Source organism: Bufo bufo, chromosome 6 (genome assembly GCF_905171765.1).
Source record: "Bufo bufo chromosome 6, aBufBuf1.1, whole genome shotgun sequence".
Lineage (NCBI taxonomy): Eukaryota > Metazoa > Chordata > Amphibia > Anura > Bufonidae > Bufo > Bufo bufo.
This window is the reverse complement of record NC_053394.1, coordinates 157,019,518-157,039,420: the sequence shown is the minus strand read 5'-3', so window position 1 is coordinate 157,039,420 and position 19,903 is coordinate 157,019,518. Positions and strand designations below refer to the sequence as shown.

Here is a 19,903-nt window from a genome sequence, read left to right as displayed (position 1 = left end):
GGGTATACCAGAGTGTCAGCACATTGCTGACACTCTGGTATAAACGGCTGACATCTGTGCTGTGATGTCAGCCGTTTATACCAGAGTGACAGCAATAAAAGGGTAACAGTCAGGGAGCTCCCTCCCTCTCCCATCTGTGCCTTTGCAGCCCCCAGACAGGATGGGGTCACAGAGGGAGGGAGCCCCCCTCCTTACCCTTCCCCGTCTGCTCAGTTGTGGCAGATGGGGAAGGTTCCCATGGCAACAGCCATCCTGCTGTCCATGGTGCTGAACAGATCTCTGCTAAAGGCATAGATCTGTAGAGACAAAGTGTAAGTAAAATACAGTACAATACACTATATAGTGTACTGTATTATACAGACATCAGACCCACTGGATCTTCAAGAACCAAGTGGGTCTGGGTAAAAAAAAAAGTAAAATAAGAGTGAAAAAAGTAAAGATAAAAAAAAAAAAAAAACATTTATCACTGAATAAAAATTTAAAATATAAAATACACTACACATATTAGGTATCGCCGCGTCCGTAACGACCTGATCTATAAAACGGTCATGTTACTTTCCCCGCACGGTGAACGCCATAAAAATAAAAAAATTAAAACTATGAGAAAATTAAAATTTTGCCCACCTTACTTCCCAAAAAAGGTAATAAAAGTGATCAAAAAAGTCGCATGTACACCAAAATAGTACCAATCAAACCGTCATCTCATCCCTCAAAAATCATACCCTACCCAAGATAATCGCCCAAAAACTGAAAAAACTATGGCTCTTAGACTATGGAAACACTAAAACATGATTTTTCTTTGGTTTCAAAAATGAAATCATTGTGTAAAACTTACATAAATAAAAAATAAAAAGGTATACATATTAGGTATCGCCGCGTCCGGCTCTATAAAAATATCACATGACCTAACCCCTCAGGTGACCACCGTAAAAAAATAAAAACGGTGTAAAAAAAAAGCAATTTTTTGTCATCTTACGTCACAAAAAGTGGAATAGCAAGCGATCAAAAAGTCATATGTACCCCAAAATAGTGCCAATCAAACCGTCATCTCATCCCACAAAAAATGAGACCCTACCAAAGATAATCGCCCAAAAACTGAAAAAAAAACTATGGCTCTCAGACTATGGAGACACTAAAACATGATTTTTTTTGTTTCAAAAATGAAATTATTGTGTAAAACTTACATAAATAAAAAAATTGTATACATATTAGGTATCGCCGCGTCCGTGACAACCTGCTCTATAAAAATATCACATGATCTAACCTGTCAGATGAATGTTGTAAATAACAAAAAAATAAAACTGTGCCAAAAAAGCTATTTCTTGTTATCTTGCTTCACAAAAAGTGTAATATAGAGCAACAAAAATCATATGTACCCTAAACTAGTACCAACAATACTGCCACCCTATCCCGTAGTTTCTAAAATGGGGTCACTTTTTTGGAGTTTCTACTCTAGGGGTGCATCAGGGGGGCTTCAAATGGGACATGGTGTCAAAAAAACCAGTCCAGCAAAATCTGCCTTTCAAAAACCGTATGGCATTCCTTTCCTTCTGCGCCCTGCCGTGTGCCCGTACAGCTGTTTACGACCACATATGGGGTGTTTCTGTAAACTACAGAATCAGAGCCATAAATAATGAGTTTTGTTTGGCTGTTAACCCTTTCTTTGTAACTGGAAAACAATATTAAAATGGAAAATCTGCCAAAAAAGTGAAATTTTGAAATTGTATCTCTATTTTCCATTAAATCTTGTGCAACACCTAAAGGGTTAACAAAGTTTGTAAAATCAGTTTTGAATACCTTGAGGGGTGTATTTTCTTAGATGGGGTCACTTTTATATAGTTTCTACTCTAGGGGTGCATCAGGGGGGCTTCAAATGGGACATGGTGTCAGAAAAACCAGTCCAGCAAAACCTCTACGCCCTACTGTGTCCCCGTACAGTAGATTACAGCCACATATGGGGTGTTTCTGCAAACTACAGAATCGGGGGCAATAAATATAGCATTTTGTTTGGCTGTTAACCCTTGCTTTGTTACTGGGGAAAATTGATTAAAATGGAAAATTTGCCCAAAAATCTAAATTCTGAAATTTTATCACCATTTGCCATTAACTCTTGTGGAACACCTAAAGGGTTAACGACGTTTGTAAAATCAGTTTTGAATACCTTGAGGGGTGTAGTTTCTATGATGGGGTCATTTTTGGGTGGTTTCTATTATGTAAGCCTCACAAAGTGACTTCAGACCTGAACTGGTCCCTAAAAAGTGGGTTTTTGAAAATGTATAAAAAATTTCAAGATTTGCTTCTAAGCCTTGTAACATCCCCAAAAAATAAAATATCATTCCCAAATTGATCCAAACATGAAGTAGACATATGGGGAATGTAAAGTAATAACTATTTTAGTAGGTATTACTATGTATTATAGAAGTAGAAAAATTGAAACTTGGAAATTTGCAATTTTTTAAAAAATTTTGGTAAATTTGGTAATTTTTTTAATAAATAAAAATGAATTATTTTTACTTCATTTTACCAGTGTCATGAAGTACAATATGTGACGAAAAAACAATCTCAGAATGGCCTGGATAAGTCAAAGCGTTTTAAAGAGGACCTTTCACCCATCCTGACATTGTGAACTAAGTATACAGACATGTGGAGCGGCACCCGGGGATCTCACTGCACCTACTATTATCCCTGGGCGCCGCTCCATTCTCCCGCTATGCCCTCCGGTATCTTCGGTCACTAAGTTATGGTAGGCGGAGTCTGCCCTTGTTCTGCTGTAGCGCTGGCCAATCGCAGCGCAGAGCTCACAGCCTGGGAGGTTCTTTTCTTTTCTTTACAGCAGAACAAGGGCAGACTCCGCCTACCATAACTTAGTGACCGAAATCTCCGCCTACCATAACTTAGTGACCCAAGATACTGGAGGGCATAGCGGGAGAACGGAGCGGCGCCCAGGGATAATAGTAAGTGCAGTGAGATCCCCGGGCGCCGATCTCCATGTCTGTATACTTAGTTCACAATGTCAGGATCGGTGAAAGGTCCTCTTTAATTATCAGCACTTAAAGTGACACTGGTCAGATTTGCAAAAAATGGCCAAGTCCTTAAGGTGAAATAGGGCTGAGTCCTTAAGGGGTTAAAGATAATACAACCGGATCCGTTCATAACAGATGCAGATGGTTGTATTATCAGTAATGGAAGCGTTTTTGATGAACCTGCCGGATCCAGTAAAAACGCTAGGGTGAAGGTAGCCTTAAAAGGGTTTCTAGCCTTGGAGTTAACAAACCCCTATTTTCCGCACCTGTGCTACTGAACTTAAAAAAATAAATAAAAAAAACGTGTCCCCTGACTGCGGTCAGTCACATCAGCTTGAATAGCGCATCTGTGTGGGGTACTGTTTACGTCAATGCGACTGGTGGTCACCGGTCCCAGTCGCTTCCTGGTCCTGTAGGGACTGGAAGTGGCCAGGAGTAGGACTACAGGTAGGCGAGTCCTTCTTTTTTTTTTTTCTTTTTTTTTTCAGAGACACAGTTCCGGATCGTAGGGGTTGTCTGCTCCAAGGCTGGTCGCCCCCAATTTTAATTTGGATCTTAAAATAATTGCTCCTGTGTCTATATTTTGATTCCCTCTCAGAACCTCCACCTATGGGTACACAGTATGTTCTGTGTGGCTGGTACTGACCTAGTGAGAAGGCGTTTTCCATGTCTCTCCCTCAGCGCAGTATTTTGATCCCTTTCAGCCACCACCTGTGGTGTTGATGTTCTGGACTCTATGGGCGTGTTTGTTTGCTTAGCCATATGCTGGTCCTCCCCCTGCTATGCAGGTCTCAAGACCTTTTGTCAGCAAGCAGAGTTGATAACACCTGAGGAGAATTTTTAGGGCGGTGTACACACAGCTTTTTGTAGCAGTTTTTCAACCAAAGCCAGTATCGGCTTGGAAGGGAATAAGCGCACTTCTGCTTCCTGCTGGATCCACTTCTGACTTTTAGGCCGGGGCTGCACGGCGACAATGAGGGAACAACTACACTGCACAACATTTTTGTAATGATAATCAATGGTGCTGCGCTGTGACTGCGACGAGACAGTCGCGCAGAAAACAAACTTGAATGAATTTTTTGCAACTGTCGTGTCGCAGGATGCCACAGTGCGACACCATTGACTATCATTCTAAAAAAAAAAAGTGCGGGGCCGCACTTCCGTTCCGCGGCCCCGCAAAAAAATAGAACATGTCCTATTCTTGTCCGCAGCCACGGACAAGAAAAGGCATTTCTATTATTGTGCGGTCCGTGTTTTGCGGACGTGTGAATGGACCCTTAGTCAAAAACTTGCATCAAAGATTGGCAGAAAAAGCTGTGTGTGACAACATCCTTACTGCTTTAGTGACCGCTAAAAGTCATCTTTTTTTCTAAAGTGAATAACCCTAATTTTGATCTTTCTGGGTACTGTATTCCATTTCCTTCTCTGAACTAGGGTTGCATCGGGTATCAAACTTTCGATACCCAATCAATACTTTTACACCCGGATCGATCTGATACCGGGATTTGCTATTTTCCGATACTAAGTGGCGCTACTTTGCGAGCCGTCCTAGCACCGCTGGTGACACTAGGGAGGCTCAAATACATTGAGGCCAGCTATTGGAGATGCAGCGGCTGCTGTGCGGGCATCAGGGGCGACGCAGGTAAGTATAACCTGTATGAGGTGCCCGGGCATTTTGGGTGGCAGCATAGGGGTTGGATGACCCCTATAATCCATATTTATTGGAATACATTTTCTTAATTCCTGTAAGGCCTCTTTCACACTTGCGTTGTCCGGATCCGGCGTGTACTCCACTTGCCGGAATTACACTCCGGATCCGGAAAAACGCAAGTGTACTGAAAGCATTTGAAGACGGAACCGTCTTCCAAATGCTTTCAGTGTTACTATGGCACCCAGGACGCTATTAAAGTCCTGGTTGCCATAGTAGGAGCGGGGAGCGGGGGAGCGGTATACTTACAGTCCGTGCGGCTCCCGGGGCGCTCCAGAATGACGTCAGAGCGCCCCATGCGCATGGATGACGTGATCCATGCGATCACGTGATCCATGCGCTTGGGGCGCTCTGACGTCACTCTGGAGCGCCCGGGGAGCCGCACGGACGGTAAGTACACTGCTCCCCCGCTCCCCGCTACACTTACCATGGCTGTCAGGACTTTAGCGTCCCGGCAGCCATGGTAACCACTCTGAAAAAGCTAAATGTCGGCTCCGGCAATGCGCCGAAACGACGTTTAGCTTAAGGCCGGATCCGGATCAATGCCTTCCAATGGGCATTAATTCCGGATCCGGCCTTGCGGCAAGTGTTCCGGATTTTTGGCCGGAGCAAAAAGCGCAGCATGCTGCGGTATTTTCTCCGGCCAACAAACGTTCCGTACCGGAACTGAAGACATCCTGATGCATCCTGAACGGATTACTCTCCATTCAGAATGCATTAGGATAATCCTGATCAGGATTCTTCCGGCATAGAGCCCCGACGACGGAACTCTATGCCGGAAGACAATAACGCAGGTGTGAAAGAGCCCTAAGTAAATACATAATGCACAATGGGAAACACTGCTACACGTGTAATAAGTGTAAGAAATCTAGGAATTTGTCCTCAGTCAGATCTTCCCTCATAGATGTCCTCAAATCCGATCTAATTATTGTGAGGGCAGAGAAGTAGCTCTCTACCAGATAATAACAGATGATACATCTGTAAGGTGGAGTCGGTACATTTCTACTGACTCGCTTTCCTCCACACGTGATGATGTCATCTGGTCCAATGTAAAGTCATGTTCGCTGTACCGACCACACGTTTGAATGAGATCACCTCAAACGCATCTTTCTTTTTCACGCTGAACAAACTTGTTATAGCTAATGATCTCACTTAATAATCTGCCCGTCTTTGAGCCCTTTCTAGCTCTCCTATATCCTAAATATTACACTAATTACCCCAAAAAATTATGCACCTGTCCCACATAGAAATGTCGACTTGCTGCAAAACTCTGCATGCAGCTGTGTCTCAGGCAGATATGTAAATGATTAGATACTGGGCCTTGCCACAAGAAGATGTAATAGTGCTTTCTCTGCTGTCCTATAAAAAGGCTCTCAGAGGCTACTTTTGGGTAGTATACCTTTTGGTGAGAGATCATTGACTGTTAGACATGCCTCTATGACACACTCAAAGACATTGTGCCCAGTTGACAGACATTGAGAGAAGCAGGTTGGTCTTTTTGACAAATTGCCTGCCATCTAGGCCATTCTGAACTAGCTATTAGGAGGTGTTGGGCACAGTGGTTATGTGAGGGCACTCAAACACCAAACAGGCTCTGAATGGCCCACACAGACCACAAGTGGGGAGGATCATTTGATTCGCTGACAAGCATGGGCAACTCCCACAGTTGTGTTGTCCACCAGCCAGGCACCGGTGGCATCTTGATTACAAACCCCTTTCTCTAGCTGGACCATTTCCAGGTGCTTAGCAGGAGGATATTTTGAGTCGCAGTGCCCATAACGTCTCCTGCCATTCCAACCACTGTTACCTTTGTCTGCTTTGGTGTCATGTATAGGAAACCTGGCTGCTTCAGACTGGAACCGCATCATCTTTAGCGATGAATCCAGGTTCCGTTCCGTATGAAGGCACTGGTGGTACTTTAACAGTGTCCCTGCAGTGTGACCCCTAATACAGGGGCTGGGGGCCGGCATCTGGATTAGGAGTGACAGCGGGGACCGGTGCAGTCCCTGTATTCTAATGCACCGGTCCCGCTCACTGTTGTATAATCTTATCTAACCTGTAGGCATTGTTAAAATATAATAATCATGTGTAATCCAGCTGTATTACTTACAACAAGTTCCGTAGCAGAGAGGAGGGAGGAGGCAGGCCGGAAGGGCGGGTGGGTGGCGCGTCACCCACCCACGCTGCCTGCTCCATTCATAAAGTGGGTGGCGCAGGTGCATGACGTATGAGTGACGCGCCGCCCGCCCTCCTGCCTGCCTCCTACGGAACTTGTTGTAAGTAATACAGCTGGATTACACATGATTATTATATTTTAACAATGCCTACAGGTTAGATAAGATTATACAACAGTGAGCGGGGCCTGTGCATTAGAATACAGGGACTACATCGGTCCCCACTGTCATTCCTAATCCAGATGCCGGCCCCCAGCCCCTCCTCCCTCTGTAGATACACCCGCCGACCGTGCTGTGCGGCGGCCGTGTATCATTGTAAGTAAGCGCAGCATTTTTGGGTCGGCCAAATCGCCATATCGCAATCGTCGATTATCGCGATACGATTGCTTTGGCGATATATCGTGCAGGCCTATTTGCCATGAAATGCCATGTTGAGAGAGTGTGAGAGCGATAACACCAAATTTAACACAGCTGCTCCCTATTCACACCTGAGACCTTGTAACACTAACGAGTCACGTAAGACTGGGGAAGGAAAATGGCTAATTGGGCACAATTTGGCCATTTTCACTTAGGGGTGTACTCACTTTTGTTGCCAGTGGTTTAGACATTGATGGCTGTGTTGAGTTAGGCCCCATTCACAAGTCCGCAATTGCCGGTGTCCGTGTTTTGTGGAGCCGCAAAACACACTACGGACGTGTGAATGGACCCTTATTTTGAGGGCACACCAAATTTACACTGTTATACAAGCTGTACACTGACTACTTTACATTGTATCAAAGTGTCAGATCTTTAGTGATGTCCCATGAAAATATATTATAAAATAATTACAAAAATGTGAGGGGTGTACTTTTATGAGCTCTTGTTGCTGTTTACAGGCAGCATTAGTGACATGCCAGGATACGGCATGTGGCTTCAGTGGTCTGCATCTGCGGGTAGTGATTGGCTGCAGCAGTCATGCGCCATATCCCAGCATGTCAGTAACCTTCAGGAACGTGAATGTCACTGCCATGGCCAATTATTATCCTCAGCTGTAGACCACTGAGGACACTGACTGGCTGCAGCGGTCACATGACGTATTCTGGCATGTCACTAAGGGTCCATTCACACATCCGTATGTGTTTTGCGGATCAACAGATCCGCAAAACACGGACATCGGCAATGTGCGTTCCGCATTTTTGCGGCCCGCACATCGCCCGCACTATAATAGCAATTGCGGACAAGAATAGGACATGTTCTATTTTTTTCGGGAACGGAATTGCGGACCCGTAAGTGCGGATCCGCATTTCCGGATCCGGACAGCACTTCGTGTGGCCCCATAGAAATGAATGGGTCCGCAATTCCGTTCCGCAAAATGCGGAACAGAATTGCGGACATGTGAATGGACCCTAATGCCTGTAAACAGACAGCAGCAAAGATAGCCGGACCAGAGCCACACAGAACACAGCACTAGAGAAAGAGGTGAGTGCAAGATTTTTTTATTTTTTTTACCAACTTAAAGGGGTTATCCCATGACTACTGTAAAGGAAACTGGAAGGCGGGGGCACATCAGAATTAGAACAAGAGTGCCGGCACACGGTATAAAACATACAATATAAGCCAAAAAAGAGAAAGAATACTGAGATAAGAGCCGCACATCTAAAAGGTATCAAATTTATTGAAGACTTGCATTCTGCATTTTCTGGAACATCCGGCCCATAATGGAACAGTCCTAACTTATTTTTTGGGGGGACAAGGTGACTAAAAATGCTGAATGGCGAATCGTTAAATAGTAAGTCCAGTATCGTATCGATTGTGTATCGATACTTTGATACCCGATGCAGCTCTAGTCAGAATATTTTGATGTAAAATTTTTATTTTTTTCCAAAGTTTTACATTTATTTTTACACTACTTAGACATAAAAAACTATACATATGGGGTATCGTAATTGTACTGACCCAGAGAATGAAGGGCATGGGTCAGTTTTGCCACAAACGAAACGCAGTGGAAACAAAACCTTACTGCTTCCCACTACGCAAAAATGAAAAAAAAACTCTGGTATCCTAAGGCCTCTTTCACACGGGCGTGGCGGGTAGGGGCCGGATGCGAAGCCGGTGCTTTCAGGGAAAATCGTGCGAGTAGGCATGCAATTTCAGTCAGTTTTGACTGCGATTGCTTTCTGTTGTTCAGTTTTTTCTGCGCGAGTGCAATGTGTTTTGCACGCACGTGAGGAAAAAACTGAATGTGGTACCCAGACCCGAACCCTGACTTCTTCACTGGAGTTTGGGTTTGGTGTTCTGTAGATTTTATTATTTTCCATTATAACATGTTTATAATGGAAAATAGCATTCTTAATACAGAATGCTAAGTATAATGTCAATTGAGGGTTAAAAAAAATAAAATTAGAATTCACCTCATCCACTTGATCGCGCAGCTGGGATCCTCTTCTTTGTTCTTCTTGAAGGACCTGCAAAAGGACCTTCGGTGACGTCATCTCGCTCACCACGTGGTGAGCGCGATTACGTCATCAAAGGTCCTTTTGCAGGTCCTGAAAGAGGAAGAAAGAAGACTATGCCGGCTGCGCGATCAAGTGGATGAGGTGAGTTAATTTTTTTTATATTTTTTAACCCCTCCAGCCCTATTGTACTATGCATTCTGTATTAAGAATGCTATTATTTTACCTTATAACCATGTTATAAAGGGAAAATAATACAGTGAATAGACTTTAATGGGGTCCGGGGTTGCTCATCCTGATCATCTCCTAGCAACCATGTGTGAAAATCGCACCGGATCTGCACTTGCTTGCGGATGCTTGCGATTTTCGCGCAGCCCCATTCATTTCTGGGGCCTGCATTGAGTGAAAAAAGCACAATATAGAGCATGCTGTGATTTTCACGGAACGCACAAGTGATGCGTGAAAATCACCGCTCATCTGCACAGCCCCATTGAAGTGAATGGGTCCGGATTCAGTGCGGGTGCAATGCGTTCACCTCAGGCCTTGCACCCGCGCGGAAAACTCACCCGTGTGAAAGGGGCCTAAGGGTTAAAGGGTTTGGCCGGGATTGAGAAACTACTCCCAAGAAGCATCTATACCAGGCATCCTCAAACTGCGGCCATCCAGCTGTTGCAAAACTACAACTCCCAGCATGCCCGAACAGCCTACAGGTATCAGCCTACAGCAGGGCGTTGTGGGAGTTGTAGTTTTACAACAGCTGGAGGGCCGCAGTTTGAGGATGCCTGATCTATACCTCTGAGGGGTGAGCATAGATGTTTCAGAATTTTTGATCCTGAAGATGACTTGATTGTTCTTTGTAATTAAGAGCCGTAACCCAAGATATGCCACTAGCAAAATCTCTTCATTTCTCAGAATGGCACCAATAAGAAGTCATGGTTCTTGTAAAATGCCAGGGGGCTGATGTGATGGTGATTAGGAAATGTCTGACAGTCATGTGAAAAAGGAGGTTGCTTCGAAAATAGTTGTAAAAGAGTTTGCCTTGGAGTTTTTTTTTTTTTTAAGTGCTGGGAATCCTTTAAAATGAAAAGAAAAAACCCACTGTCATCAGAAAATGACCTATTGTTTAAGGCTACTTTCACACTAGCGTTGTTTAAATCCGGCGTTCAATTCCGACACCGGAACTGCCCGCCGGATCCGGAAAAACGTGTGAAAACGGATTACATTTGAATCCTGATCAGGATTTTGATCACAATGAAAAAATGCATTGGAAAAAACGGATCCGCCATTTATGGACTTTCTTTTCACATTTTTCGGGTTTAACATGCAAAAGCCGGATCCGGTTTGACTGAACACACGGCGCCGGATCCGGCGTTAATGCAAGTCAATGGGAAAAAGACCGGATCCGGCGTTCAGTCAAAGTGTTCAGGATTTTTGGCCGGAGGTAAAAATACAACATGCTATGGTTTTCTGAAAAGCCTGATCAGTCAAAAAGACTGAACTGAAGACATCCTGATGCATCCTGAACGGATTACTCTCCATTCAGAATGCATTAGGATAAAACTGATCAGTTCTTTTCCGGATTTGAGCCCCTAGGACAAAACTCAGCGCCGGAAAAGAAAAACGCTAGTGTGAAAGTACCCTAAGGGTACTTTCACACTTGCATTGTGAAGATCCGGCAGGCAGTTCCGTCTGCCTGCCGGATCCGGAAATCCGTTTGCAAACGGATAGCTTTTGTAGACGGATCCAGATGCGGATCCGTCTAACAAATGCATTGAAACACCGGGTCCATCTCTTCGTTGTCATCCGGAAAAACAGATTTTTTTATTTTTTTGCATTTTTAAATGTCTGCGCATCGGGTGAACGGTGGAACATTTACACTGGCAGATTGTCGGGAACAGTCATTCCCGATGATCTGACAGATTCTTAGGCCGAAATACACCTTTAGCCTAATAATGGGCGACACTTCAGGCCGAAATGCACCTTTAGCCTAATAATGGGCGACACTTCAGGCCGAAATGCACCTTTAGCCTAATAATGGGCGCCACTTCTTGGTCTGTACAGATCTCGTTACTGCAGTTATATATCATTCTAATCCTGCCTGTAATAAGGAGATATCACCTCTGTGTACAGATAAGGCTACTTTCACACCTGCGTTCGGGTGTCCGCTCGTGAGCTCTGTTTGAAGGGGCTCACAAACGGCCCCGAACGCATCCGTACTGCCCTAATGCATTCTGAGTGGATGCGGATCCGCTCAGAATGCATCAGTCTGGCGGCGTTCAGCCTCCGCTCCGCTCAGTGAGCGGACACCTGAACGCTGCTTGCAGCGTTCGGGTGTCCGCCTGGCCGTGCGGAGGCAAGCGGATCCGTCCAGACTTACAATGTAAGTCAATGGAGACGGATCCGTTTGAAGATGACACAATATGGCTCAATCTTCAAACGGATCCGTCCCCCATTGACTTTCAATGTAAAGTCTGGACGGATCCGTTCAGGCTACTTTCACACTTAGAATTTTTTTTAAACTATAATGCAGACGGATCCGTTCTGAACGGATACAAACGTCTGCATTATAGGAGCGGATCCGTCTGTGCAGACATCAGACGGACCCGCTCTGAACGGTAGTGTGAAAGTAGCCTTAGACAGGATCCACCATTCACAATATTGTCAGGGCTTATCTGCTCCCTCCTGACCTCTTCACAGGTCACAGAGCATGCCCAGAAAACTCTCCCATAGAAGTCAATGAGGTCTCCCTCCTTGTGTCTATGGCACATGGGGCTGCTGTAAAGCAATTTTTTTTAATGCCGTTAAGAACAGTTGAGGGTAGATGGCCGCCCCCAAAAAGATGGGTTACTATCTGGTTTTAACTGGCAGATAAAAATTTTGGCGAGACATTTCCTTTAAATCCCTTATGGGCAGGGGCGTAGCTATAGGGGGAGCAGAGGTAGCAGTCGCTACCGGGCCCAGGAGCCTGAGGGGGCCCAAAGACCCTTGTGTCACATGAGAAGACACCAGTATTATAGAAAGTCCTACTTGATCGTCACATCTCTGGCTGGAGGGAAGGGGTTAGGTTGAGAATTTAGCTAGGGAGTTCCCCTGCCCCTGGCCACAGAGCACTGAGGGAAGGGGGGCCCAAGCTGAACTCTTGCACCAGGGCCCCTGAGCCTTTAGCTACGCCCCTGCTTATGGGTCACAGGCTGCCAATCTGATGGTCCCTACAAGTCTTTGTATACTACCATGCAGGTCATCATGTGTGGTGTAACCACCTATCTGCAGCAAGTCGCTGGCCTCAGAGGTCTACAGATTGAAGTCTTTTAAAAAAAAAAAAAATATTGGAAAATATTTTCGGATTTTGGAAAAAAAATAAATTCAGACAACCCTTTCTCATTAAAGAGGAGAGGTGTTGGGAACATGTGTGCAACTTACCAATAAAGTGTAATTAGAAGATAAGTGGCCATTTCTTCCTTGGTTAAGCTCCACCCACTTGTTAGTACAGAGCTCCTGCGCTGATCATGGCCGCTGATAGAGAGGCATGTGACCAGACATATCCATCATCCTTCTCTGTAGGAAAAACACTGCATATGCGCTAGTGTTCCATATAGGTTTTAGTTTTTTTCTCACAGGAGGCTGATGGACATTCCTGGTCACATGCCTCTCCATCTAGCCGAGAGTACAGTGGAGAAGGCTCGAGTTACAAGGGGGCAGCGTTTATCTTCTAATAACCTTATAATACGAAGCTGCTCATGATCATGTTCCCATCACATTTCTTACAATAAGTGGACAACCCCATTATATAAACTGTCCTGTTGTTTTGTGTCTTTAGTTCCTATGCAGAGCTGTGTTTCTTCATGGTAACAGACTACCTTGTGGAGCCTGATCATGTAGCCATACTGCCTTCTCTCTGTCCTTCACTTTTTCTAATGTATATTTGGAAAGTCACTGGTTTGTAGTTGTGTGACTGTCAGCAGCTGGGTTCTTATATAACTGCTAGGGCAATGGACTGGTACGGTGTGGTACTCTCATACTGTAAAGCTTTATTTAATAAACCACTTCTGCCCATATTACAGTGTTTGTAAGAAGCTCCTAACGTGGCCAAATTCCTTTACAATTCTAAATTTATGAATTTGCTTTCATGTTCCTCCAGCACTGGACAATGTGTAACAAAGACTCATAGTCTCCTTTAAAAGGCAGTGACCAACTCAATGCCCGATCCAATGAGTAAAGACAAGTCCACAACCAAGATGACCGACAGTATATTTAACCTTACCCTAGAGATTGTCTACCTACTGCTTGGAAAGGTGAGGTATCTGGGGAATTGTTACTTGGTCACTTTTCTTTGTTTTAATAATAGAGGGACATGACTGGCAAGGTGTACTGGGAATGTACATAGTGATATTTATCAGGGTCTCTCCATACACAGGATTACATGGTAGTGAAGAAAACATCAGAAAAATGTGTGGCCCCCAGAAGCTGCCTCTGTGTATCAGGTGGATGCAGCAGAAGCCCCACCATGGAGCCTCCACCTGTCTCACTGATACGTAAGAAAAACAATGAGCAGAAGATCATAGAACTCGCCAACAAGATCATTGAGCTGCTGACGGGAGAGGTGAGCGCTGCTGGGAATGCTGGGACATTATATAGTTACCTCAGGGATAATGTGTCTGATAATTGTTTATGATTGTGTGTGTCAGGTTCCTATAAGGTGTCAGGATGTCTCTGTCCATTTCTCCATGGAAGAGTGGGAGTATTTAGAAGAACGCGAGGATCTCTACAAGAACATCATGATGGAGGACCACCACCCTCTCACATCGCCAGGTAAGAGGAGATTGTCATTGATGGTAGAGAACAGTTGTGGTGGTCTCCTAGATACCGCCATCATCTTATTATCATTTGTACACAATGTATTCAGTCATTTTGTATTTCCTGCAGATGAATCTTGTAAGAAAAATTCACCAGAGAGATATCCCAGTCCTATGTGTGTCCAGGGTTTTCCAGAGGAAAAGCATAATGCTCTAGTCGATAAACAGGTAGATAGAAAACTAACCTACCTACCCTCGAACCTCACCTACCCATACCCATATAAGGTACAAACTATCAAAAAAACTTTCTGAGAAGACCCCCATGAAGACTATCTTTTTTGGACAGATGTTCTCTTTCTTATATATTGGCCTCTTATTTGAGATGACCATCCCTCAGACCATTTTCACTGCAATTTAGTCAGTGGTCTCAAAGAGACATGGTGGTCATTAAATTGCACTTTAAGGTCTGTACACATTACCTAATATATGTATGAATTATTGAAATTGTATTCTTGTCTCTTAAAATCTTCATTCTCCTGATATCCTCTGTATTAATTCATCCATATAAAAATCAGGGAAAAGGCTTGCTTGATAAAGATGAGGCCTCTGTTATCACTGATCTCCATCGTACGGAAAAGGAAATTCCTGAAGATATCAGCCCAGGTAAGCAGAAACCTCTAGACAGAGCATAATCACAATATTCTCAGTTCAGCTTTTACAACGATCTCTTATTCTTCACCATCTTCTCAATACAAACTTTTGAGAGTCTGTGGGTGACAGGAGCTGCCATCCCCTTCTACTCAACTGTTCTTCTCCTCTGATCATCTCATTGGTTGCTATCAGATGAACAAGAACATAAGTCGTCATTCTTGAAGCAGTACTAAAGGGGTTTCTAGGAACTCAATAATAATTACTTGTCCTCAGGATAGATGATCAGCATGAGATTGGTAAGGGTCCCGGGTAAAGACCTCTACCAACAAGCTGTTTGAAGGGACCACAGTATACCAATACATTCTCTAGGGGCTGAGCTTGGACATGGATGTGACTTCACTGGTCAAGGAAGAGGCCAGAGCGTTCACACAGGTTTTGTGGCCCCTTCGGTTGATCGACCACCTATTGGATATTTGTCTATTGATGACCTATCCTGAGAATAGTCCATTACTATTTAAGTCCTGAAGAAACCCTTTAAATCCCCGGCTACATGTTATTGCTACTGTATAAACACTAAGACCTTTTCATATGTAATTTTTTAATGATTTTTCTGTATTGAGAGATTTTCACTTGATTTGCTCCTAGGTGTCTACAGTCATTTGGTAACATGAGAAATGTGCTTGTTCTGTTGGCATCTTTCTAGAGCATAAGCTTCACAATGGTGCTAATCAGAGGGCAGTGAGGTGAACTGCAGTTTATGAAATAGTCTCTATATGCAGGATTTTACATTTGTTCAATTTTATAGCCTCCTTTGCCTAGTATAAGGGCGCATTCACACGACCGTAGCGTTTTGCAGATCCACAAAACACTGATACCGGCAGTGTGCCTTCCACTATTTGTGGACCACACATGGCCGCAACTATAATAGAAAATGCCTATAATTGTCCGTAATTGCGGACAATAGGACCTGCTCTATCTTTTTTTGCGGGGCCGCGGAACGGAACCACAGATGCGGACAGCGCACAGTGTGCTGTCCACATCTCTTGCAGCCCCATTGTGATGAATGGGTCCGCACCCATTCTGCAAAATTGCAGAATGGATGCGGACTCATTCATACGGCCGTCTGAATGACCCCCAATTCTCAAGCTGCCATGGTCTGTAGATACAGGTTGCCCTATTGCTCTTATTACTTACCGAGTATTCGTCATCTGCCTCCTCTGAAGTCTCCATAACCTCACCCATATTACCTATGTTTTCTCTTGACCTTCTTCAAATTGGTACCTAAAGGGGCTGTGCCACACAAAAATCTACTTTGTTCAAACCAGCACCTGGATCTGGATACTTTATGTAATTGCATGCAATTAAAAATTTTGCATAGCCTCTGAGCTATTCAATAAAATGTATCTGTATAGCGCCACCTACTGTTTTCTCTTTTCCTTATTTCCACCTCTCGGAGTTGATCGCACATGCTCAGTTAATATCTTCCACTGCCACCAGCCATATGCTCGGTTAGAAGCTGTGGCAGTTACAGGGAAAGGACTCTCTCCCCTGATATAAATCTAGCAGAGCAATAAATGGGGAGATCTCTGGATCCATGTGCGGTTTAGGGTTGCTTCTAGCTTTGTTAGATTGATGTGCACTATATGTCTGATTTTTCTCTTTTTACACCAATAATGGCATAACCCCTTTAAGATCCATATGCAATCACATTCATAGATTGCTTTCTCCTCGACTCTGATACAGCCCTCAATTCATACCTGAGATGTGTTATTACAGTATTCCATTACTAGTGTGACTATACGTAGATCACGAAGGTAACTCAGTGCTAGCATACGCACCCAGCAAACACAGGTTGATGCTCTTGTGCAGAAGGGAACTACACGGCCGCCATGCTCTTTCATAATAGCTGTTGTGAGCTGTGTGTGCAGCACATTGGATGCTACCTCAGCCTCTGTGTGGGTGACAATTTCTCCCTGTGAGACCTCACGTTCATGGGTTATGCTTCAGGGCAGGTAGGAAGCTAAGAAATATGACTTCTTAGTATTTCCTTAAAGAGAACCTGTGATCAGTGATCAACTTAGAGCTGCATTAAGTAGTGACAGACGAGCTGATTTCAGCGGTGGATCATTCATAAGCTAAAAGTAATAGTAGGTGGTTGCTGATAACCAGCATCATAATTATTGCAGCCCAGGCCTTGAAAGGAGTCCAATCTAGCTTAGAAGAGTCAGTTATTCATAAGCTTCCGGTCTCCTACCCATTTGTTGATGATTGACAGTATTCTCCTTACTTTTCTCCCTAGAAGAGAACTGTCAATCATCAGCAAATGGGCAGGAGACCAGGAGCTTATGAATAACTCTGACTCTTCTCAAGTAGATTTGACTCTTTTCAAGGCCTGGGCTGCAATGATTATGATGCTGGTTCTCTGCAACCACTTTTAGTTCATGAGTGACACACCGCTGAAATCATCTCGTCTGTCACTACTCTATGCTGTCCTCCATGAGTTCAGCATCAAATTTATGACAGGTTCTCTTTAAAGTGGCATGATTGGGTCGTTCCCACTGTGATTTTTACAATTTTTTTTTTCCTTATCAGGTTCCCATACTACAGGGCCCTCCCAGCGGAAGTCTTGTCTTCTCCACAAGAGAATAGTCCTTTTCCTGAACGATCCCCTGAGGACAGACAGGCACGGGAACATGCTGTCTGAAAGCATATTAAACCTCACCTTGGAGATCATCTACCTCCTTACTGGTGAGGTGCGGCATTCTGGGAATTCTGTCACATGACATTACTCTGATCTCTGTCAATAAAACAGGGACGTTACCACAGAGGTGATGGAAACTTGTATAGCGCTGTTCATTACTGCTTTCTTTACAAATAGGATTACACTGTAGAGAGAAGGACATTAGGCAAGTGTATGACTCCTAGCGGTCGCCCTCGAGTGTTAGGAGCCTGGAGCAGGACCCAGAACTCAATCCCCGACCCTCCAGCTCACTCATTGATACCTGAGAGGACCAGTGAGCAGAAGATCCAAGATATCACCAACAAGATCATTGAGCTGCTGACTGGAGAGGTGAGCGCTGCTGGCAATGCTGGGACATTTTTATAGTAACACAAGGAATGATGTGTCTGGATGATGGCTGTATCATTGTGTGTGTCAGGTTCCTATAAGGTGTCATGATGTCACTGTCCATTTCTCCATGGAGGAGTGGGAGTATTTAGAAGGACACAAGGATCTGTACAAGGACGTCATGATGGAGGACCAACAGTCTCTCGCATCACAGGGTAAGAGGAGACTTTGATGGTATAGGAGTGGTTTTAAGGGTCGCCTGGATACCCTTGTGATATATCGCATAAATATATAATGTTTTTAGTTACTGTGTGTGTGTGTCCTACAGATGAATCCAGTAAGGTAAATCCAGCAGAGAAATGTTCTAGTCCTCTCAGTTCGCAGCCGTGGCCAGAAGAAAATTGTAATGTCTCGCCAGATCAAGCAGATGGATCTGAGGTCTCAACTAATATAAATAATATTGTTAGTATTGAGTCATTAGACCAAAGTTATTTGATTGAATGATTTATTTTTATCTTGTCTGTCTAGAGTGAAGATCTTGATATGAAAGTTGAAAGTGTAGATGAGGAAGAAGAGGAGACGTATATCATGGCTGACCAACCGTGTAAGGGGGGGGGGTCACTGATTGTGAAGGAAAGAGCAGTTTTGAGGGTCACAAAGATGCATACCGTGTTTTTGTGTTTTTTCAGATGTCTCCAGTAAGGGAAATTCAACAGAAGGATGTAAGACTCCTCCGTATAGCCTGGATAGTCCAGACGAAAATCACATTGTCTCACCAGATCATCAGGTATTTGTGGCCGAGATCTTTTTGACATCAAAGTAGACCTATTTTATGTGTTCACCAGATGAGCTCTATGGACCATTTGTTTATTCTGTTTGTTTTATCAAAACTTAGGCCCCTTTCATATGAGCGAGTTTTCAGCGCGGGAGCAATGCGTGATGCGAACGCATTACGCCCGCACTGAATCCGGACCCATTTATTTCGATGGGTCTGTGTATATGAGCGTTGGTTTGCACGCATAACTTGTGCGTTGCGTGAAAATTGCAGCATGTTCTATATTCTGCGTTTTTCACGCAACACTGACCCCATAGAAGTGAATAGGGCTGCGTAAAAATCGCATCCGCAAGCAAGTGCGGATGAGATGTGTTTTTCACGGATGGTTGCTAAGAGATGTTGTTTGTATACTTTCAGTTTTTTATCACGCGTGTGCAAAATGCATCAAATCGCATTGCAGGCAAAACTGAATGAACTTGCTTGCAAAATCGCACATTTTTCACTAAATGCATCCGGACCTAATTCGCACACGCTCGTCTGCAAGGTGCCTTAATTTCCTTTAATAAGGGAGGTGCAATTAGGTGACTTCTCCTTCTTTTTCTTAAGCTTCTGTCTGTTAAATAATTTGTTCATATTTTTATTCAGGTAGAAGATCTCATTGATATTAAAGTTGAAGTTGTAGATGAAGATGAGATGTGTGTAATGAACAGGCATCAATGTAAAGAGGAAGAAATTCCTGTAGATATTGGTCAAGGTCAGTAAAAAACACTTTGTACAGATGTCTCCTTGTACAATAACTACATCGTTACACATCACAGTATATGTTAGTTGTGGTGTACAACCCAGATGAGGCCCAGTTCAGTGACCACGCATTATATACATTACATTCAGTGTATCAATTCCAACACAGTTGTCCACCACTGATATCGGGATAGGGCTCATGCATACGAACGTATTATTCTTCTGTTTCCGTTCTGTGTTTTTTTTTTGTTTTTTTTGTTTTTTTTACAGCTCCATATGCGTAACCATTTTAGTAGGGCTTGAAAAAAAACGGAAATGATCCTTGTGCATTCCGTGTCCACATGTCCGTTCCGCCAAAAATAAATAGAACATGTTCTATTCTTATCCGTTTTGCGGACAAGGACAGACCTTGTTACAATGTACCAGCAAAAAAAAAAACGGATGCAACACGGACGTCACATGAATGTCATCAGTCTTTTTTTGTGGACCGCAAAATACATACGGTCGTGTACATGAGCCCTTAAAGGGGTTGTCCAAGA

At 43.9% G+C, this 19,903-nt stretch overlaps 1 protein-coding gene across 8 annotated transcripts in view; it reads left to right on the top strand.

The window, feature by feature from the left end:
* LOC121005375 (oocyte zinc finger protein XlCOF6-like) overlaps positions 1-19,903 on the top strand; it is a 916,661-nt gene that overhangs the window by 893,216 nt on the left and 3,542 nt on the right. For 5 of the 8 annotated variants that reach the window (XM_040438064.1, XM_040438069.1, XM_040438070.1 and 2 more), the window contains 10 exons: positions 14,023-14,146; positions 14,261-14,358; positions 14,706-14,793; positions 17,374-17,534; positions 17,660-17,851; positions 17,940-18,063; positions 18,177-18,286; positions 18,377-18,452; positions 18,538-18,635; positions 19,269-19,377. In XM_040438064.1, the coding sequence (XP_040293998.1) occupies positions 14,023-14,146; positions 14,261-14,358; positions 14,706-14,793; positions 17,374-17,534; positions 17,660-17,851; positions 17,940-18,063; positions 18,177-18,286; positions 18,377-18,452; positions 18,538-18,635; positions 19,269-19,377 (1,180 nt within the window). Of the gene's footprint in view, positions 1-4,403; positions 4,666-13,475; positions 13,630-13,751; positions 13,938-14,022; positions 14,147-14,260; positions 14,359-14,705; positions 14,794-17,373; positions 17,535-17,659; positions 17,852-17,939; positions 18,064-18,176; positions 18,287-18,376; positions 18,453-18,537; positions 18,636-19,268; positions 19,378-19,903 lie in introns of those variants that run through there. The other 3 variants (XM_040438066.1, XM_040438065.1, XM_040438071.1) reach the window with 3 other exon arrangements.